Genomic DNA, 22,763 nt, shown 5'->3' on the forward strand with positions numbered 1-22,763 from the left:
CTCAGGTGATGATGGTCAGCGTATACTCTAGTTTGACAGCTGACAATTAACCTTCATTAGAATGGCGAATATTCGAATTAAAAGACTACAAGTGTGAGTAGGACATTTCCGTCCGGCATGTAGTAGAAAATGCCAGATCGTGTACCTGAGACAACCTGAGCCCTCGTTATTAGTTTTCTGATAGCGGTCTGCACATGTCCCATTTTGACAGCTGTCAATTGACCTTAATTTGGCTTGCCAATGTAACTTTAAACGACTGTCAGCCAACTGACAGCATTGCCCGCCGTAGTTTCGTTTTTATGTTGAATTGGTAAGTGTGACATATTATATCAGCTTATATAGGGGCAAAACGACTGGTCTTCTATCTGAGCCCGCGAGACGGTCATGTGATAATTGTCAGCGGATGTCTGATTTTGACAGCTGTCAATCTAATCGTACGCATACGGATAGCTTACATGAAGTGTGTGTACGGACGGGCGTACGCTACGTCATAACCAAATTTTCTGGGACGGATAGTTTACCAAATTTTCTTACCCATGGTGCTCCGCTGCGCGCGCGCTTCGCGCGCGGGAGCTCCGCTGATATTTTTAAGTGCAATTTTGAAATTGCATTGACAGTCGATGTTTTAAGTGAAGTTAATGGTAGCTATAGGTAACTAATATGTGGCTGCATATTAAGAATTCTTTAATTGTTAAGGTCCGTATTTTGTTTCAGCCTCCGACCTATAGGATTGTGTTTCAAACCGAAGTATCGGAATCAAAGAATACATTCACCTTCATGATGTTTTGAATCGTTTTAAGAGGAACAGTGTGGTCGTTAATTTTAAGTTTTGTTGCTGAGCAGCTGGCCACCCCATATCGTTTTCTATTTATACAATGTGGCCTGAGCAAACAAGTGTTATATTCCGTGACTGGTAGATGATGAGAGTGGCTTAGGCAGTCGAACACGCAATAATGGACGTTCGTCAGTGTTGGGAAGATTTTACGAAAACCAAATGCCGTCTTTGTTCGAAAGCGCTGAACAATCCGAGGACTTTACCGTGTCTTCACTCCTTCTGTTTAGCATGTCTTGAAAACTTGGTGTATATTGATGGCACGCGCCTTCCAGAAGAAACAAGCTGCCCAACTTGCATGTCCTCATTCCAAATCCCCGAAGGAAAATTAGTCGATGATTTGCCCCTTTCTTTTCACTTAGCTCCATTCAAGGACATTTTGTCGACGAAAAAAAACCAAAGAGGTGTCAAATGTTCAAACTGTGTTGATAGGAAGGCTGCAATTTCCTATTGTTATGTTTGCCGTGATCATCTCTGTTTTCGTTGTGATGAAGCTCACCGCCGTCTGCGAGGCACCCGGAATCATCATAATATTCTGGTTGGGAATGTCCTGTCTTTGTTACAAAGAGCAGCGATGTGTTCACAGAAAAACCATCAAGAGGAACAACTAAGTCTCTACTGTCAGCAGTGCCTCAAATGTGTCTGCCGTGTTTGTCACGAAGAAAGCCATTCCCGACATGATGTTGTGTATATCCAAGGAGCAGCCGAAACAGGAAAGCAAGAGATCAACGATGCCTTGTTACTCGCAGAAGATGAGATCACTGCATTGAACGAAAAAATGAAACAAAGTTCTGAAATCTTTAAAGCTAGGGAAAAAGACATCAACGCTGCACGTAGAGATGTAGAAGCATTTGTGAAACTGTCCATTCTACAGTTAAAAAAGCACGAGAAAGCCGTGTTGACACAATTGGATGACATTTATGAAAAACTACAGCAAGGTCATGCAACGAAACAACGTGAACTGGAGTTGTTGATCACCCAATTGAGGAGCCCGGTAGAATATGGAAAAAGCATTCTTAACAGAAGTTGCGATGTGGAAATTCTAAACGAACGAGAAATTGTTATCACTCGCTGCATTGACCTTTTGAATTCAGAAAATACCGCATGTGAATCATTTCATTTTCCTTTTGTCAAATATATTATTGATGAAGATATGTTCAAGTCTGTTAGAGACGTAGGTGCAGAGCATTTGATCATGAGCAACACAGACTCGTCATGGACAACTGCGTTCGGAGTGGGATTAAGGGATCCCTTGGTTGAAAGGCAGACGAGTTTTAAAGTTGTCACAAGGGACTCTCGAGACAATCAGTGTTATAATGAAAATGATCTGGTAAAAATACATATTCAGAATCCAGTGGGAGAAGGAATGTCATCCACAATTATAGACAAAAGGGACGGAAGATACAGTGTCACCTTTACCCCAGAATATGTTGGTCAACATGAGGTTATGATAACTATTAATGGACAACCACTGACTGATAGTCCTTGGAGTGTTGAAGTGACGGCCCCGCATCGATATCGAAGAAAGGGTCAACTAGGATCCCATGGTTTATTTGAAAATGGAACCTACTATACCCCTTGTGGCATTGCAATTTGTAAAGCAAGTGGAATCATAGCAGTAGCCGATGAGTCTAGCAAGAGAGTCACCATTTTTAGCCCTCAAGGAAAGTATCTGAGACATTTTGGTGACGTCCGCGATGCCTCTAAGAATCTTAAGTGGCCAAAGTCGGTCGCATTCGATTCATCTGGTGAAATAGTTGTCATTGATTCACGTCAGATGATACTTTGTTCCAACACAGGCGTGTTTTTGAAGTACTATGTTATGGGTGTTGCCTTGCCAGAATCAGTTTCTGTGTCGAGCAATGGTCGACTAATCGTCTGCGACCGAGAGGAAGCTACCGTTAAAATTCTCCGTGAAGGAGGAGGGCTTGTTAAGTCGTTTTCAAGTGATCGCACCTTAGATGGTCAACCCTCTTTTGCCATTCATCACAGAAACAAATTCTTTGTCTCATATCCAGAGGCACATTGTGTAAAGGTTTTCAGTGATAATGGAATGTTCCTGTACGATATCGGAGCTAAAGGGTCCAAGCGAGAGAAGCTGGGCAAACCACTGGGGCTCGCCATGGACAGGTTTAACAATCTTGTGGTTTGTGACAGTAACAAAAGCCGTCTGCAAGTGTACAAACCAGACGGAAGGCACGTTGCCACAATAGAGGGAGAGAACTCTCAGCTGGTATCTCCTCAATTTGTTGCTGTCTCCAAGGATGGCCACTTGTTTGTTACCGATTCAGGATGCAAAAGCGAAGAATTGTTTCACCTTGATGCCGAACAGTCTTGTATTCATATTTTTTATTGAACGGTGTATGAACTTGAAGTAGTGTAACTCTTGAGGGTCTGAGTCCCATACAAGTAGGTACTGTTTCCAAGGCATGGTTCCAACACTAGTAGTTTAAATGTTCGAAAAATTGTTGGAGAAGATTTATTTTAACGAGCCAGTTTCAGAAGGGTGTGTTTCTTTGTGTAGTCAGTATTTCATCACACCCGCCAACACCGTGAAAATTATAATGAGCCGCTTCACTGTTTACCATTGTCTACTTGTACAGTTAACTAACATGCAGGGTTATTTCGAGGAACATATCCCTGGCCAGTGGACTATAAGCTAAAATGGCTAGATAAGCCATAAAACTGATCTGTAGGTAAGACACGATACATCCAATTCCAATTTCTAAAATCAACATATACTCTTTTGGGTGCATTTTTCTCTACTTTCTCTTGCGTGTATTTATGGTGAGGCTTGGATAATTATATCGTGTGCTTCTTTAGGTGGGAGTTTAGTTACCAACAGTCCTTGATCCCAGGGGGTGGGGTACTCAACAAAGTTTTATACAGGGAGGGTCCAACCCCTTACCCTTTCATATAGCATCCCTTTTAACTGCTGTAAATGCACTGTCTCTTTAAATATAAATAAATCACAAAACCGGGAAATTGTCTGGACTTTTTCACAGCCATAAAATCCTTCTGTTAGACCAAAATGACAGATTTACCTACCCTTTCACATACCTTCAGCTTTAAATAAGTACCCCTTTCGGGCGGAGCCTCTAGTATAGGCCACTATAGGTAGTACCCCCCCCCCCCCCCCGCCCCGTCCTTGATATGGATGCCTTTCATTTTTCTGATATCTGCTTGGCAAAATAGAGCCAATTTTTCAGTGGTCAGCAATTAAACGTCCAGCTTAAGTGTCACAGTTGCTATTTAATAAAAGAGTCTTTAATTAGATTTTATCTGTTATCTGTTATCACCTTGTTTCAAATAAAGTCTAAAACTCTTTTTATTGGCTCAGGTCAGAGTCGTGATATATAATTTTCAAGTTCGTAGCTTCCGAGTATTACAGTGAGTATTAGGAGCTTAAACTGGGCAGGGGACCGGCGGAGGCTATCGGAAAGAACGTATAAAATAGACTAGCACCTATCAAACACTTTTGGGCGACTTTCAAGTGATTGTCAAAAGGTGCTCTGTCATTTTTCCTGGTAAGGTGGAGTCCTCTGAATATTAAGTGTCCCTCATTTCTTAGTCAGACGTAGCTTGCTTAGAAAAACAAGTACCACTGTTAGTGGAAAATTATTAGTGTTCGAATATCCTGTAAGGAAATGTTGATACTTGTTATTATTTATCCACAACCAAGGCTTCGCCGTCTTGTGTGCTTACAAGTTCATATCTCCCACGACTTCGTCAAATTCTGCCGCGGATACTTCATGGCTTCTTACATGCACAGCCTGCTGGTTTCCAACAAGGCATCGCAAGACAGTGCGCCTTGCAAGACCTGTGAGACTTGTTCTGGAGCGATATGTGACCTTGAATAGAACAATGATCAGGCAAATGCCGCCAATACTAATGAGGAGAAGGTACCTACAGCGGAAAAAGTATAAGACAAGAAGAAAAGCTAGTCGTTCAGTTACGCGGATCACATCCAGTGCCATCTATTCACCTTCAGTTTTACTTTGTATATTCAAAGTCAGTTAATTTATTACTGTTTTTCACGTTACCGTGCTCCCACCGATAGCATTTCTCCAACATCGGGTATGTAAACCATGCTCGACCCGCTCTCAAGTAGCCTGCCCCAGGTTCTCAGAAAGTGTGACGGTCACAGGAACAAAATAGGGGAGAACAAGACGTGCGTGATCTGGGGAAGCCCTCTCTCTTTCCCTACCCCCAGCGCGTTTTTCACGATCTCTGTACATTTCTACCTTGAAGCCTGTCAGGCTAGTTCTGACGAAGGGGCAAGCGCTTGATAAGTCTAATTCTTAACCTCACTACAATAGCCAATTTACTTTATCAGCTCAGTTGATAAAACCATTTTTTGTTCCACTTTCCCAACCGACGCAACCCCACGGCCAATTTAGGAACTGTCCCACTTATTCGTCAAGCCAACTCAAAACAGTAAAAAACGTACCAATGTCCCTTAATCCAGGTCCAAAAGCTTTTTATAGCAGCTTTGGAGAATAATCTTTTAAAGGCGTCCCTGAGATTGTTCAGTAAGTCATTACTATCCACTGTGATGCAGAATCCAAACGAGTCGCAATACCCAGTATGAAGCTTGCAAGTGCTGCCGGGACGTTTAAGAATCACCCTTCCCAGATAGTAGCTGGCTGACACACAGACTCCCTGCAACAGCAAATCAACAATGTACATGGTTATGTCTTCTTGTTATAAGAGGCTCTCGTTTTCTTTTCTTTTTTCTTCCTTGCTTGCCTGGGAACATTACAGTAACGAAAATATGCCAACCACCAACCCTCAAATAATTTTTCCCTCAGCAAGCACTAGTGCACCGCACTTACGCGAGCGGATTTACTCCTATGTTCATGCTATCATTAGAGTACTTGAGCGGGCTAAAAAGAGATGGCTTTGGCCGTAAATTTGTAAATTCTCTGTTTAACCCTATAAAAACCGGCCCCCGGCTCTAATAAATTGAATAACGTTTAATAAAACCGTTCAAGCTAGACCGCCAAACTTAGCGAAATTTATCTGGGAACATTTTAAAGTCGTCCTGACGTATACCTCAACATTGATGTTACTATGGCTACCGATTTTTGGCAGCCACTTTTTTGAAAAGTTGCATTTTTTATTGAAAAAGGTTTTATTCCTATTTTTACCATTATTTTTGCCCACACCGGGCCAAACTACCTTCTTAAATATCGATGTAAGATTCATGTTTGAAAATGGGTTTTGACAAGGGGTAGATCGGATTATTTGGTTATTAAAACGATAAATATAAAAACATGAAATAATTTTTTGGACGTTCTAAAACAGTGCCGCACAGAGTTACCAACACTTTAAGGAAACCCATATTTCTTGGCTTCTGTCCTCAGATTTCCACCAATATATTTCGCTAAAAGCTCTTCTTGCTCGGCTTAACTACACTTTGAGCTGTTTACAGCAATTCCCCTACAATGTACTACTCACATCTGAAGATAAGAAAATATTTAATTCCACCAACTTAATATAGACTCACAAGGCTGTTGTTACAACAAACGTGGCACATCTCATCTGGATCGTCATGATATTCGCATTCATTGGTCCCATACAGGGCACATATTGATCCAGTACAGGCACCATCCAAGCAAGTGTTGGATCCGCTATTACATGTTACGTTACTCGGTTTCCACTCTTCGGGGCAACGCCCACTGCGGCCATTTTGAAGAGTTAACGGAAAAGTTCATTAAAGTTAGGGCGTGTTGGCCTACGTGTAGCCGCACCCTCCCCCTCTCCGTTTTTCCTTTGTCGGGGGATGGTGCAGCTACACGTAGGCTAAGGGCGTGTTCGACTGACGGTTTTCCGTAATAATAATAAATGAAATAGACTCTAGAAAGTTATTTGTTTTGGTATTCTTTGCATTCCTTGGAATCTGCTTGAAATAAAATATTCCGCTGTATCTAGCGTTCAAATGGTCCAAAAATCATGGTATCAGAGATTTGCAACAACAATTTTGCGTATACTTATTCCGAGGTACGATCAATCGAACGCATACTTAAGAGTGCTGATTCCGTGGGAAACGCAAGCCAAATCATGACTAGGTTGTGACATACAGTTATGTAACCACCCGTACACGGTGGTTTCTCCGTCGAACCCTACACGCGCATGTTTTGTAGCGCTCAGCGGTAAAACCACTGGTCGCGGGCAGCTGTAGACTAGTGATAAAAATGATTGACTAAGTGTAATCACCAATGGGTAAGAACTTGAATATATTTCCTGCTTGCACATCCGTTTTTATTGCAACACCAATCTGTACTTGTTTGGACTCTTGCCTAGACTTGTGTTTCTTATCGTTATATTTATATTTCATTATCCTGATACTCGATTTCCACCAACTTTAACCGTTATTTTTTAAAAACGTTACCTTCTCGTTTGAAAATACTCTTCTGTGTACCCCTAAAGTTGGCACTCTAGACAATCTAAAACAAGTACGTTTTCCTAGGCTTAAGCCCAAGGCTCAAAACAAAGCTGAATGTAAGCATGTTTGAACGATGGACTGTGACCAGGTGTGTTTCCTATACCACTGTCGCCCTTTGCCGCACTGAATGGGAGTTTTCCTCCCTTATGACCAAGAACCAATGAAAGGATATTTACACGTCGTCTCCACTCTGCACTCTGTTTCTGTTTGACACACGCGCGCTTGGGATTCTGGGATGACTCTACAGTCTTCAGAGCAGCATGTCCCTGCCACATGACTGAAGAGGAAAAAGTAATGATAAAGAATCTTAACTGTGAAAGGTGATAGCTGTCTTTAGTCTACAAATAGAAAGGGCTTGCAAACCATCATTTTTAATCTACATCACGCGTCTGTGCGAGCAAAAATCGGAAGTTGGCAACGAAACGTGCAAAACTCCTTTACCAACAAAGGCTACCATATTCCTCAATTCCAACAAAAAAGTGTCCTATCGAGTAAGTCCTCTAGCTCAGTTGGATATAATTTCGATGTGCCATGCGCACTGGAGACTCGAGGTTTAATGGCTAATGTCCTATGTGCTAGTTTGTGCGGGAAGACGTTTCCCAGCGTTTCCGTAGCAAGCGTCTACGGCGAGCAGCTTATTTGGGTCAACTTTTGCAGTTAGGCTGGCAAGGAAACGTTTGATTCCCCGCCTTAACCTACGATCATGTAACTTCCCTTTTTCTTTGTATGGCTCGCCGTCCGCCGACATTTTCCCTCCCGAAAAAAAAACGCTTGATAGCAGGTTGTGCCCGCCTATTTTGCGCGTTAAGCCACCGCCTTAGGGTGTATATAACCTGCACTGCATTCCTGGCCTCACTGTACATCCTGGTGTCCTTCGCTTGTCATCTCTGGCCACACAGCACTTGTCCACTGCTTGACACTCCGTTGGTCTTCCACAATCACAATCTTCACCTTGCTCCACGATCTTGTTGCCGCAGTACGAACCATTGTTATGAGCTGGTAATACGATAGAGTTTTTTTGTGAAACTTCAACTTTCACTATAAACACATTCGTAACCTGTTCTACGCGTTAAGAAAGTGGAAGAACGAAGCAGTAAAGAACGTGTGAGGAAAAGGCAATGGAAATGTCTCTTCCTCTTTCTCCCTCGCTTTAATTTTTCTCGCTCCGCTCCCGACTCAGAAAAGGCCAAACATTGCCGTGCCAAAGGGCCTTTTCCCTAATAAAGTGGGGGCGCCCTGAGGACGAGTTTGAGGACCAAAAAGACTGGTCTTGTGGAGAGGGCTTGCACTCTCTGTACCCGTATTTTTACTGCTTTCCACTAACCACGAAAAGAACTGAAACAGTTGTCGTTAAAAATGAATCAAAATGTCTGTTAATAGTCTTAAAACTATGTGAGGAAAATTTTAGCTATACTCGAGACGCATGCATTGCTTGGCGTTGTGTTTTGCTTTTTGGAAACTTATCAGGCAATAGCGGACAAATCAATGTTGGGCTAATGTATAGCTAACCTCCCACGCAGGCATTTTTAGGGAAGTCGTAATCAGGGGAGGGAGGAAATACAACCCCCCTCAAAACGCTTCCTTTCTAGCAGAGGCCTTATGTCCCTGGCATTCGCCCGCCAAATACCAGGGAAAAGAGGCTTTTGCTAACAGGGTATAAAAACGCCTTCGTGGGAGGCTAATGTATAACTCACCAATGAAACAATCAGCACCTTTTCTAGAAATGACAAGAGCTATCTGCCGCTTACTGCATGGAGAGAACAGAAGATTATTCGGTTCATGCCCGTCGCTGGCACGGGAGTACATGATGAAATTACCAGCTTTTCCGCCCGGTGAACATTGCGCGGAGTCCGGATCATGCTGGGAAGAACAGAAAAAAATCACAATAATAATAATTATAGTAATAATAACGATAATAATAATGATTATTATAAAAAAACAAAACATATACTACCTTTTACTAAGAGTGTTGACTAAAAAATTAGCTCTTCAAATGTATTATTTGCCCTTCGAGGTGTGCCGGCTAAGGCATTCAAACCCTGGCCAACATCGACAAACATCATTCATCTTTCATCGATCATTTCGCTACCCTAAACAAAAGACCTTATTGAAAGACCCCGATTCATTTCATTTCGCATTTTGTTAATCTGCGATTTTTTGGGAAAAAAAGAATAACTTGCTGCGTACCACCCAAATGAAGACCACTCATTGCTAAACTTTACACTCTTTTAAAAGCCTTGGAAAGCTAAGTTAAAAATTGTACACCCTGTTTAAGACTCAATGATACCCTGAAAACCATATCCGGCATTTACGCGTAGCGGCACATACCCGGCCAAATAAGGGAATGTCCCGGGGGGAGGGTCAAGAAAATCAATCCGCCGTCTTTGCTTATCATTCATGATCATCATCGTACGTTGTTGCGCATGCCATATACCTCTGATCCAAAGCTATGTCCAAGCTCATGAACCACAGTGATCACGGACGCTTTCCTTGGGATCCTGACGCCAAAATTTTTAAAGCTCGCAATTGCTGTGTTGAAATTAAATGTCTCCTCTCCAAGATCATCTACAGGAAGCCTCTTTGAACATATTCCGCCAGGTATGTCTAGTTCAGGCTCTGCTACCCAGGCAAGTCCTAAGGCCCCGTCTTCAAAGTCTCTGTATGTGAACAGTAGTGCCAGACAGTATGAGTCGTGATCGATCTCGCTCCATTTCTCGAGAAAAGGCATAATTTTGATGCTTTCTGGGCTTGCTAAAGAGCCTGAGTTGTAAGAAAACAAGACGTCAGGAGGTACTGTTATGTAATTATACCGAATTTTATCACTACAATTCAATTTTGGTTTGAGTCTCTGGAAAGACTGAGCCTAGATGAGTTGTTAAGAACTCGTATGCTATTGGTTAAACTTGCAATAGCTATATTTCTTTACTATTGATTAATTTTTATCTGAGATGTATCAACTCATCTAGGCTCATTATTTACATCAGCAGTCACTGATCATTAACAATTATTGAATGAGGGGTGAGGCTGAATAAAAAAGGGATGTGAAGAATTCTGCAGATCGAGGAGGATGTTATTCACCAAGGCTGAAGCAGAGGTGAATAACATCCTCAATATATTTCGCAGTTCTTAACATGCTTACCTCCAAGCAGACTTTTTGCAAAACTTTGGGCTATTTCTTGGCACGGTTGCAGGATACAAACAGTTGGTTGTCTTGCAGATACTCCTAAGAGTCGATAAAATCCATCGAGCAATATGTTTTGCGCATTCTTGCATTTTCCCGTTCAGTTTAAGTCAAAAATTCAGGTATTTCGCCTTCGAATAGCTGCTGAACGCAATTTGTTTTAGTTCACTTTGCCCAAGCAGCCTCGTTACGTTTCCAGTCAAATATACCATCGATCAGCCTCGTTTCCAATCAAATATAGCCATCGAATCGATGGTATAAACATGCCCCCCCCCCCCCCCTCACCCCATGCCACTATCCCGGTCCAGCTAAATCTCCCCTTTGACATCCTTATCAGCCTTGATCTTAATCAACCTACCTTCGGAGGTCTCGTTGTGAAAAACAGTTACAGCTGCTATGACAAAACCAATACCATCTCCAGATCCCCCATCCTGGTTAAAGTCAGTTGCTCTAAAGGCTCTATCAGCCATCCCCATGTGATACACCATCTCTGCTACCGTAGCTCGCTCAGAAGATAAACCCACGTGTTTAAAGAACAAATGATCTGCGGCAATATGCACAGCACATGTGTTGAGGCTGGAAGAAGTGGATCTTCTCCTACGGATTTGTCTGCTGGCTGCCTGTGGGAATTATGTCGCGAGATGAAGAAAGAGAGAAATAATCAAAAATCAGAGTTTGCATAAAGCTATGCAGGGGCGTAGCTACGATTTTTCCTGAACACTGGAACAGTTAGGGAGCTTAAGCAACGACAAGGACGACGACGGCAGTGACCTGCTAAATTTGTCAAATGTGGGCGTTTTTTTCTTGAGTTGAATTCTTAAAGAACGTGGCTAAGTTTAAACAAGAAAGAAGAATTCGTGGTCGTGAGTCACGTCTCCCATAGAACGTCTCATTAGGAAATTTCACTTCGTAGTCGTGCAGTGGACGTTACAGAAATGTACAAAAAAGCGTGACGAGCTGTTGTTTGCTCATAAAACCCTTTTTTTTACATAGTCGTTGTCGTCGTCGTGGGTGTTTACACAGTAATTTTCAAGGAGTTATAATAACTCCTCTAGTGGGGCTAATTTAACTCCTTACAGTGGAGTTATTTTTTGGGGAGTTATTTTAACTGCAAAAAGGAGTTTAAAGAACTCTTTTTCAGGAGTAAAATTGACCCCAGATATTGAGGAGTTAAAATAACACTAAAAAAGGAGTTATCCTGTATCTAAAAGTTTTACTCCACTTTCAGAGTGAAATTAACTCCAAAAAAAGTAAAAACAACCCATGTAAGGAGTAAAAGTAACCCCCTTTTGGAGTTATTTTAACTCCAGACTGGGAGTAAAAAGAACTCTTTTTCAGGAGTAAAAATGACCCCAAATTCGGAGTTAAAGTAGGAGTTAAAATAACCCCCAAAAAGGGGTTACCTCTTACCTAAAATTTTTACTCCATTTTTGGAGTTATAATAACTCCCTAAAAATTACGGTGTAGGTGCCGTTTATATGGAGAACTTGTCCCAGGTGGAAGTGTCGTTCGCCCACCCGACAGCTACCCTTGGCGAGCGAACGTTTGCTACATTTCCTTGCAAACCTTGGCAAACCGTTTGAATGAGTATCAAAGAGAGTGACCTGACTAGCCGGGTCACCCTTTTCCGATGGTACGAAGAGTCATCATCCTAGCCGGGCTAACATTTCTCCATATAAACACTTTGCCTTTCCCAACGGGGTCAACTCGGTCAAGGTGAGTGAAAAAGGGCATGTGTGAGTGCTGCTTTAGGCAATCAGAGCATATGTCTGTGCTATTGGCTCGTGCAAATGTGTCAACTTTTTTCACATATATTAGAGGCCTTTAGATTCTAGGACGAGAACGACTACGAGTACTAGATTTAACTTTTAACTTTGAGTTTTTTTCGCATATATTCTCAAATAATAGACACCTCAGCCAGCTTCATCAACGACATATTTTTCACGAAAAAAATTAACACAGTTACCTTGAGTGAAGGAGGTTAAGCTATTTCCCAGCAGCAAACTAATAAAACCTATAAGACTTAATAACTTGTGTCCGCTGACACGACAGTCTCGCTAAAACTCGTAGTAAAATGACGACAATCTACATATGAGTTAATAGAACTTGACAGTATTATAAAATTCAATAACTTGCAGCTACTGCAGCTTCCTTTGTTTAAGGATTGTTTTTGCCGTTACTAATACGAAAACGTTTTTGCTGTTATTTACCTTAACTGCGACGTTATGATATAATTGGGGAAAGCGAGCCATTTTCCTTCGAATTCTTGAGAAGTCAAACTTAACGCTTGAAGAGAAGAAGACAATGGAATGGAAAGACGCGTTTAAACCAATGCCATATCGTTGAACAGGTTCAAGATGAAAAGTTTCTCCAAATACAACAAAACTTCCATCGAACTGTCCGTTTATTATATGCCCCATTACAAAAGATTCTGGATCCCCTACGTAACAAAAACCCAAACAGAACAAAAAAATTTGGTTGAGCATAAATGGAATGTCAAAGGCAATTTTGAAATCAATGCTTTACACATAGCCTAAGAAAGCAGCCGATATTTTAACGACTCCACTACGACTGCAGAAATTCCCCATTGATGACGTGACGCTACCCAGATCTGGGTAGGGCTTCTGATTAACTAAAAATTTGCTTTACCAATCAGAGGCACTACCTGTTTCTTGGTAGTGACACGTCTGACGTCAGTATGGCATTTCTGCAGTCGTTTCTCAGACGTCACTTTGTAAGGAAACGAATGGTGGCGTCGCAAAATGTCGGCTATTTTCTCAGGGTAATCTATACAAAGCCAACGTTATTTCCCACCTGCAAGGTGTGGCATGTGAGAGAAAAAGGTTTCCAAGTAAAGCAGCAGTGAAAGGTAGCGAACTTACGTGGCAAAACGTATAGCAAGTTTCAAATGGATGAAAACATGTCAATAGTACCAAGTGAGAAGAAAAAAAAACATTAACCAAGCCCCGCGCGCATGAGCAGTAAAGCCGCGAGTGGCAAAGAAAAAGAGCTGCTAAGTCGTTCCTTTCCCCGCCCTCACTCCTGTGTCTCCTTTTGCGTGCCACTCGCTATTGACTTCTGGGAGCTTGCTCGCGTGCCAAACTAGTGCTAAGTGAGCTACATTAGTTATTAGGGAGTTTAAGCAGCGACATTTTTGAGCGACGTACGTCAACCGGAAGTGAGTTAATCTGAGATCAGGCCCAATTTGAGCGGTTCTCATACATTCTCTCTAAAGGCTACCGCTAAAATTGGGGCTCTCTTTTCGTTTCGTCATGCCCACCAGAATGTTATTTACAAAGCGAAACGAAAATAGAGTCTGATCTCAGGTCAGAAGTGAGTCTTTTTGAGCGACGTGCGTCATCCGGAAGTGAGACTTTTCTCCTTTTAAGTATGCCTTGGCGCTACCCAATTTTTCTTCTAAGTGTCTTTATCCTGACAGAGATGATCTGCGCGAGATCTGCGCGATAATTTTTTAAATTCACGGCCTAAGATTGCAAAAAGTCCACTTCCCGTGAAGCTGGCGCTTAAAAGGAGTGCTCAGCAGTCAAGGGTCTTTGACACGCGGGTTTCCCCACTTATTGACCCGACAGCTATGCGATGCTGATGAGCCCCAATAAGGGCAAAACAGCTGTCCATGGCTGCCACTGTCGGGGTGATATGGTTAGGCGCATGCGTAAGTTACTGGTCATACCGCGGAGTTTGTATGTATGCTTCAGTGCATAACTTGGTATCACTTCCGGTTCACGTGCGTTGCTCAAAGTCGAAGTTGTTTAAACTTTCTATTTACCTTCCACAGTTCCCTTGTATGCCGTCCTTGTATCATACTTGTTATACTCATCAACATCGTTCACTGAGATTCGAAATTCTGTGTCCTCAGAGAACAAGCTCTTATGGTTCTCAAGTAGAAGGCAGAAATACCTTGAAATGAAAGCCGCAAAAAGTAGCAACAATGATTTTTTTCAGTCGGTGTCAAATTTGTCAACCGTGAAGATAGCTCGCTGAAATCGCCATTTATATCAAGGGCAATAAACTTCAGCAGTGATTGCATTCCAGTTTGTTCTGCATGTGGCACACAAAGGCAGAACTGAACGATACATTTTGAAATCACATCTTACATATGACAGCAAATGTGATGAGAAAACACGGTTCTTGTTTAAACCTTGTGTTTATTGAAATGACAAGAAACTTTTAAACTCAGCCTCTCGCCAACGACAATCAAATCAAATTGATCAAGGTAAGAATGTTTTAAAGTATGAATTATTTTGAACACAAAGTGTTCATTAAAAGTGATTCTCTAACTTCAGTTTTCAGATCAGGATCACATGACTGTAAGGAAAAAAAAATACCATTGATTTTTGTTGTGACCCTATTTCTATACGTATGATCTATATTGTTAAGTAATTTTCAATGTATATGTTGTGGCAGGAGCCCAGGGTTATGGGTTCCTGGCTGTGGTTCAAATTTATCCTTGGTTTAAATTTTATTTTCCTATGTTTTAAACTCAATATCATACTTTACCATACCCCAAAACAAAGGGAACTTACATCTAAATCAATGATAAAATTGAACCAAAACATATACACTAGCTCCTCCGAGTTTTCTTACACGATAATCGGCCTTTGTCAAAATCAGACTGGGCAAGCTTGTATGGAAAAATTGAAATAAGTATAGTGTGCTAAAGGTAGCCCAAGTTCCAAACACAGCGGTCAACAGGGTAATTCAATAAATATTACGTTCACTTATAGAGCACAGAATAAATTTTCATACAACGTGTTATAATCGTTTCTTTACGAATAATTAACTAGCTAAGTAGGGTAGTGTTGCACAGGGCTTTAATAGCGAGGTTGGTAAACCTGTGGTGTGCTCTCCTCCTTCAGGTTAAGTGTCACCTACCTTTGAAAGGCGCTAAATTTAACAGTGACAGAGTTATTCTTGAAATTCACCGCATCTAGATGCTGTTTATGTACATTGGTAACATTATAGTTTACTGGTTCGTAATGTTTGATGTTTTGAAGAGCGATTCCTGCAATGATAAAAAACCAAAGTTTTACTGAAAGATAGGCAGACTAGGCATACGTCCCAGCTCACGTCATTAGAAAATCAACGATTGCGATTACAGCTCAAATGCTGACAACATTCATAAAAAGTCATTTCGATTCATACTCTTGGTAGACCGTTGCTTTGTATGGAAAAGCTGAAGTATTCTTGAGATCTAACGAAAAAAAACTTTGATAAACTCTCGAAGATAAGCTAAGAGTACGCTTATGTGAAATAATCCACTCACCATCTCTCTGTTTGTACTCTCTCTCCGTTGATATTGATTCTGATATTAAGTTCAATATAATAGAAAAGGCTATAGCTTGACTTATCCAGTTTTTCAACAACTCCATTTGCTTGAATTCAGTTCTAAACGAAAAATACCGATCTTTTCTCTCTGTAAGTCGTCTAAGAAGTTGAGGAGGAGTGGTGAGGAGTCTGCGCAAACAAGTGGTTACAAAGCAATATGGTGGACGAATTTAGTGGTTACATTTGCAATTCTCAGCACTTTTGTGCATTGCCTTGGAACTCTTACATGGTGCTAAGGTACTGAATATGTCGTGAAGCGAAGTAGCAAGTTACGAGCTGTGTGGCTGAAGACGTTTCGGTGGGTGAAAATCAATAGCAATTCAATCAACTTGACATAAGCTTAATCAACTATGGAAGAGAAAACCGACTGGGCCAAGTTATCGAAAAAGGAGCTACAGGAAATGCTACGAAGGCAGGAAAAGTTATTGGCCAACAAGTAAGCTTTTCCAATTATTGTCTACAATCTACGTGCAGCTGGGAGTTCTTGAAAACAAAGGTCGACGCGTTCGGATACAGACGTGTAATTTGTACCCCCATCCATCTTCATGTTACATGTTCACAAAAATATCTTTATTGCGCTTTGAAGATGCACGAAACTGTCAAACATAACTACAGAATACAGGGCCGATTTTCTAGGTATATATTCGTTGGGGTGGCTCAGCGGATTGGCAGTCACTGGACCTCACTGACGAGCCATTGAAAGTATTAAATTTCTTAAATTGCAAAAAATACATTTCTTAAAAAAATCCAATGTGGCTGCTGGTCGCTGAATGTATACATCCTTGGCATTCAAAGGGTTAAGATGCCAACCTCGACTGATGAGCCACCTAGCTGCGGCTGAGCCACTAAATCATATACCTTTCTCGTTCTTTAAGATGCTAAGAAGAAGAAGGGTAACCTCGACTGGGGAGCCACCAAACCGCCTTATCTCATTCTTTAAGGCTCTAACCTCGACTGATGAGCTATCGAGCCACTGAGCTACTTAAATACAGTCAAGTCCTGCTTTATGGACACCCGCTCAATACAGACACTTCTTTATTACAGATAGTTTGCCTTGTCCCTAGGGAAAGGAGCCTTTACATTCTCTCTAAATTCAGTCCACTTAAGGTCTCGGTAAAGGAAAACGAGGTGCCCACAGAAAAAAAATTCTAGTCACGCGAGTGTTTTCGCTACAAAGGCAAGTTATATATCAAATTAAAGCTAAAAGACTAAATTACCTTATAAAAGATTTTATTTCATCGAATTTCAAAAGGCGCTTAAGTTTTTTGTTCTTGAACTCAGAGGTATCAAGTTTACTGCTGAAGCTCCAGCCCTTTGGCGTTGTTAAATATTCACTTCCTTTTTATTGCATCTGATTGACAGATAAAAGACCTAAAAAAGGGTGTGAGGAAATTTCCGATTTCCCTTTGTAACTCATTTTATGACAGTTTCTTTGCGTAAATCACGCTCGAGATTCGACTTTTTAGTTTGAAATACAATAATCCCGCATATGCAAATTTCCTCACACCAAGTGAATATTTAACAACGCGAAAGGGCTGGAGCTTCAGCAGTAAACTCGATACCTCTGAGTTTGAGAGCAAAAAACTTAAGCGCCTTTTGAAATTCGATGAAATAAAATCTTTTATAAGGTAATTTATTCTTTTAGCTTTACCGGTAATTTGAAATATAACTTGCCTTTGTAGCGAAAATACTCGCACGACTAGAATTTTTTTCTGTGGGCACCTCGTTTTCCTTTACCGAGACCTTAATACATAATGTACGGACACCCTGTTAATACAGATACTTTCTATGGCCCCCCTCAGTGTCCAAATTTAATGGGTTTTACCTGTATATACCTTAAACTCTTTTTTTGAAATTATTTATACTTATATATGTCTTTCTTATGTCTGTCTTACATTTGTATGTCTTATATCTTTCTCGTTCTATAAACACTTGAACACTTGACTAGTGAGTGACTGAGCCACTTCTGCTGAAAACATTCTGATATGGCCCTGTATTCTGTAGTTGCTCCTAACTGTAATTCTTATTTTTCCATTTTCAAGAAAATTCTTACAAAGCCTTCCAGACCGAGGAAAAAAGGTTATAGAGACAGTGGCAAAACTGAAAGAGTTAATTGCTAGAAGGGAACAACTAGAAGACACTATGGCACAGTTTGAGAGGATGACAGTATCACGACTTGTTCAGAAAACACAACTTGAATTATTGGACAGTGATGACAGTGATGATGATATCTCAGATACAAGATATGATGGTGTTGTCAGCCCTTCTAAAGGCAACATTGATTCTTTAATAAGTAAAAGAACAAGCGTAAACAAAGAAACTGGTAGCAATCCCAAAACAACAACTCACATTAGCAAATCAGAAAGGAAACATTCAAATATGAACTCCACTGGAAAATGGGATTATGAATCATCAGCAACACCCCCACAGTACAAGTTACAGGTAGAAAATCTATGTGAATTTGTTTTTTATAGGGTTCTCAATAAGAGCCAGTGGCGGCTGAAATTCGGTGGCTATTTCATGTGAACTCGCCACCTACTTTTCTTTGGAAATTATCCCCCCAAAAGCCAAAGGTTAATTCTGTGCAAATACTCTAATTTTCGCTCCAGAATACTGGGAATGCAATCTAACAGGCCCAGATTTCAAAATTTTTCTAGTGGGCATGTGCATGCCCCTGGACCCCCTAGGAAATTGCACTTTTGGTGCTCGCAAGTCACACCTGTGGCGCGAGTTTTTTCCTTCTCCGCCTTCTCCAAAGCCTTTGCCACCTTGACCTACTTAAAACCTCATGGAAAACCCTGTTTTTATAAAGATAAATGTGAGTGGAATATTCATACAATTGATTTTAACCTAGGTTAATATCTGTTTCACTTACTTCTCAGTTGGGGGAACGTTGATTTAGGGGAGGGGTGGGTGAGCTGTTTGCCAGAATCTTTTATACTGACCTGAAATACCATATTTCCTGTTATATGGCACCTGGATGCTTAATAAATACTTAGGAGGAGTGCTTATTGGAAGGAGGGCACTTAATCAAGTGGGGGGGTACTTATTAAGTTATCCTCCTGTTGGTATTCAATATAGGAAAGGGAAAGGGGCACTTATTCAAGAGAGGTGCTTGTTTGTTATTTTGGCCGTGGGTCAGTTGCTTATCAGCTAGAGGGAACTTATCAAAGCATGGGTGCTTATTTGAGGGGATATAGTACGCATAACAGTAAAGAAGAATAGTTTCATGATACAACTAAATTCTTTGCGAGTTCTACGTAATAAAATCATTTTATTGTGTTATTGAGGAGTTAGTCACCAATGACAGTACAGCTCATAGACAAGCATCCACATTAATGCGCTTCAAACTAGTTGGAGAGAAGTTTGTTAACGCGAGTCCGTTTACCTAACGTGCTTCAAAATTGGGTTTGCATCAGAACTGATTAGTATGTATGAGCTAGAGTATTGTTCCTGGTTTATTGTTGTTGCAACAGCTGAAACAAAAGGCTTAACAATGTCTAAAGGACTCTGTGAATACTGACACAGGGTTTCGATTCTATACAGTAATCCTTGCTTGACTTCACAATATGAAGTAGAACGAAAGACGAACGAACACATAAACTTACTTGAATACTGAGTTTTGAGTAATCTTCTAACTTCTCTCACGTCAGAAAAAAACTTTCTACTCTGTAAAATAACAAACCACTCAGCTAACGTAACGCACAGAAAGAACTGTTTAATATGAATTAATTGGAGATTGTAGGTGGGAGTTTTGTGCTCCCTGTTTAAACTCAGAATGTTGCTCTAAAATGTTTTGCTATTGATGAGACAGGAATATCAAGAGCACAATGTTTAACATTGACTTTTCTTCTCAGAAAGCAAAACCTCTTTCCTTGGATGAATCCTCCAAGCTTTTACAAGATCAAGAGAAGAAACATAAGGTGGGTCATATTATTTCTCAATTTTTTTTTCCATGGGTATATAAAGGGAAGGTGAAAGTCATTAATAATTGTATAATATAAACTCAAGAGATAATGAGGAAAGTCAAACTTTGAAGATCTAGAATCTAGAGATGCTAGCATTTCTTTCACGGACATCCCTACCCCAACACCACCCGAATAAAAAAAGAATGAATAGTTTTGTTGTATTGCCGAGGTACCAGACAGGTGAGATTGGATGTCAGCATGTTAAGACACGCTATGCATCCTCTTTGGCCCATCTTTGATCTCACTTCTCCTCTGGTCGGATTAGGCCATGACACCAGGGCCTTTGTATAGTGGCGGATCAAGGGGAGGGGCACGGGGGGCCAGGCCCCCCTTTATTTTTAGACCAAACTGAGGCCCAAAAGGCTGAAATAATTTTTTTTGAGACCGTCCCCCCCCCTTTATCTCAGAGTCTGGATAACTAGGTTCCCCACTGATGTACCCCACTCTTTCTGAACAATGTCACTAGTTGTTTTATGTCCCCTTCCAACTGGTTTGTTAGGGTGAAGGAGACAAGGCCAAGCGTTAACTTTACTACCCAATAATGCAATCATATGAGCTGAGAATAGGTTTTGACCACAGCTTGCATGATCTCACCAGGTTTTTTTAAGATCTTGGTTGGTGGTCCAGCTGAGGTTTAAACTCATAGCCTCCCATTCAGTAGACCCGCACTCTGCTAACTTAGCTAACCACCAAAAAATCTACAGCAAGAAAAATCTGGGGAAACTGGGCTTCTTTTGTCATGAATAGTAATTATAATTTTTGATTGAGATTAATAACTAGAGGTATAAAGCAGTCTGGGTGAAAGATGCTTCTCAAACTCATTAATAATTCATTAAGAAAATACAAAGGAAATTAATGTTTAATGAGTGTTTGGAAATCGGATGAAACACTGCTTAGTATTTGCATCCCTAATTTCTCCTTCAAAAATGATTTTGTTTGAGAAGAAATATCAAACATTCGACACAGTGTTTCATCACCAGATGAAACACCTCGAAGTTCGTCAAAAATACTCCGCTGCGCGTCGTATTTTCAACTCTCTTCTCGGTGTTTCATCTGGTGATGAAACACTGCATCTCATGTTTGATATATTACATGAAAATGCAGTTGGCTTAAGGTGCCTAGACTCATCCTCTTGAAAGCCACCGGAAATCATCCTTCTCACCCAAAACACTCACCTTGTCACTCCTTCCACCAGCGCTCTTCCTTTTTTTAATTTAATTTCTCGCAAAGCGAGTTTATAATTTTGTCGCGCCCACAGTGCGTGGATTGTGCAAGGATTGCAAGTGGAGTGCTCTGGTCATAAATCTTTCTATCAGTCTGGTATCCGGAGTTTTCTAGCAACAATGTCGCGACTAAGCTCCAATTGACGTCATTCAGTCTAACTTCATGTCTAGGTGCATTTTTAGGTCCCCAGGCAACACTTAAATGGCGGCTTGTAATTCAGCGTGAACAATGAAGAAAAACATGACAACAAAAAACCGTAGAGATGAAAGGCGGTTATGGTTATTTATTCTCTGTGAAAAAAACAAAAATGTTTACTGTTGCTGAATGGTAACCGAATTGTAGCTGTACAATACCGACAGCAAGAGACTTTGCAACGGTCTTGTGAGACACTTTTAAAATATCGCTTTGTCGGCCATATGTTCTTAAAATGCAACGTAATGAGTTGAAGTACGGCTTTTTACCGTCAAAACCCTGCTTATTTTCCTCGAATATACAAATGCATTTTTGAATTCTTGACAAATACAGCTCTACCAGCTTCAAATAGTGTCTATCGGCAGAATTTCATGGGCAAAAACGCTAAACATAATTAATTTAAGATTTGCGTGTAACACTTGGTTTCGTTGTGCAACATGTTAATGGTCCGGGTTCGACTTTCGCGGAAGGAAACGTTCTTTTCTTTTCTTTTGGTCGTTTTGATTTTGTTTTCTTTCTTTTTTTGAACATATTTTACCTTTTGGCTGATTTCAGTTTATTCATATTGCTTCCCCTCATCACAGCTTTGCGAGGTGTTACAATAAACTTAGTTCTAGTTATGATTCATCTGTGCCAGGCAATAGGATAGATTCTTGATTTTACAATGTGCTCTAGCTTCAAACTGAAATTTATTTGTCTAAAAAAACCTCCCCCTCTGGCCTGGGCTATCCACCATCGCTGACTAAGACAGCAGGCTCCCTCTAAGACACTCTTACCTGCAGGCTACGGGGTTGACACAAATTCCATTTGCAGGAACTTCAAGCGCAGCATGCAACTCTCAAGTTAAAAGAGCAAGGTTTCCTTGGTGTTACAGACAGCCACAGTCCTTTTCAAACTGTACAGAACCCTCTGCGGTATCCTTTTTTATTATATGGCTGGTTCAGTGAGTGGGCATGATGAAGTAAATGCAGCACTCTGATTGGCTATCGTAGATGGCAAAACTGGCCTATGTTGTGCACCTGGGATTTCGGGTCGACCTGCACTGATTCCAGACAAGGTTTGTGATTGGCTGGGAAAACAACAGGGATGGTGACATAACAATGGCCCTATCCCTGAAAACAATAGGTAGTACAGGTTATAGGGACCAATGAAATAACAGGTTTGGTTGGGTGCTGGTCAGTAGGGGATTTCTGCCTTGTCCCACAAGAACAGATTTTGTTTCGGCTATATCATAAATCCTAGTAACAAACTTGTGCCAAAACTTTGACAGTTTTGAGGAGTACTTTCAAGACAGTGAAAATAAAATGATAACCACCTCACGAGCATTGTGATGGGGTGAAAGGTTTGTAAAGGGCACATAGCTTTGAGGTGAAGTTTTAGCCGATGGAAGCATAGAGATTTCATTAGTTGAAGTATATTAAAGGTAGGGAAATTTGTCATTTTAGCCTGTAAAAGGGCCAAAAAGGGCTTACAGAGGCATTTTATGGATGTGGAAGAGATAAGAACTCTTGCTAGTTTAGTGACTCACACTTTATTAAAAAGACGGTGCATTTTAAAGCAACTCAGGCACAC

At 40.9% G+C, this 22,763-nt stretch overlaps 3 protein-coding genes across 3 annotated transcripts in view; 2 read left to right on the forward strand and 1 right to left on the reverse strand.

Moving 5' to 3' along the window:
• Positions 1–918: 918 nt before the first annotated feature.
• On the forward strand, positions 919–3,931 carry LOC140937220 (E3 ubiquitin-protein ligase TRIM45-like). The gene has a single exon (XM_073386755.1). The coding sequence runs from the start codon at positions 954–956 to the stop codon at positions 3,186–3,188; it is 2,235 nt and encodes a 744-aa protein (XP_073242856.1). The 5' UTR covers positions 919–953; the 3' UTR covers positions 3,189–3,931.
• Positions 3,932–4,424: 493 nt separating this feature from the next.
• LOC140938959 (disintegrin and metalloproteinase domain-containing protein 10-like) lies at positions 4,425–15,479 on the reverse strand. The gene is made up of 11 exons (XM_073388494.1): positions 15,355–15,479; positions 14,249–14,379; positions 12,672–12,901; positions 10,820–11,081; positions 9,715–10,040; positions 8,975–9,140; positions 8,114–8,276; positions 7,453–7,557; positions 6,342–6,522; positions 5,283–5,494; positions 4,425–4,738 (listed from the first exon to the last, which is right to left on the reverse strand). Exons 3-11 carry the CDS (start codon positions 12,879–12,881, stop codon positions 4,534–4,536), a joined length of 1,830 nt encoding a protein of 609 aa, XP_073244595.1. The 5' UTR covers positions 12,882–12,901; positions 14,249–14,379; positions 15,355–15,479; the 3' UTR covers positions 4,425–4,533.
• Positions 15,480–15,962: 483 nt separating this feature from the next.
• The window catches only part of LOC140937325 (uncharacterized), a 19,559-nt gene continuing 12,758 nt past the window's right edge, over positions 15,963–22,763 (forward strand). The window contains exons 1-4 of the mRNA XM_073386871.1: positions 15,963–16,243; positions 17,850–18,249; positions 19,665–19,730; positions 22,005–22,105. Of these exons, the coding sequence (XP_073242972.1) occupies positions 16,158–16,243; positions 17,850–18,249; positions 19,665–19,730; positions 22,005–22,105 (653 nt within the window). The 5' untranslated portion in view covers positions 15,963–16,157. The remainder of the gene's footprint in view (positions 16,244–17,849; positions 18,250–19,664; positions 19,731–22,004; positions 22,106–22,763) is intronic.

The sequence above is a fragment of the Porites lutea genome, chromosome 5, assembly GCF_958299795.1.
Source record: "Porites lutea chromosome 5, jaPorLute2.1, whole genome shotgun sequence".
Lineage (NCBI taxonomy): Eukaryota > Metazoa > Cnidaria > Anthozoa > Scleractinia > Poritidae > Porites > Porites lutea.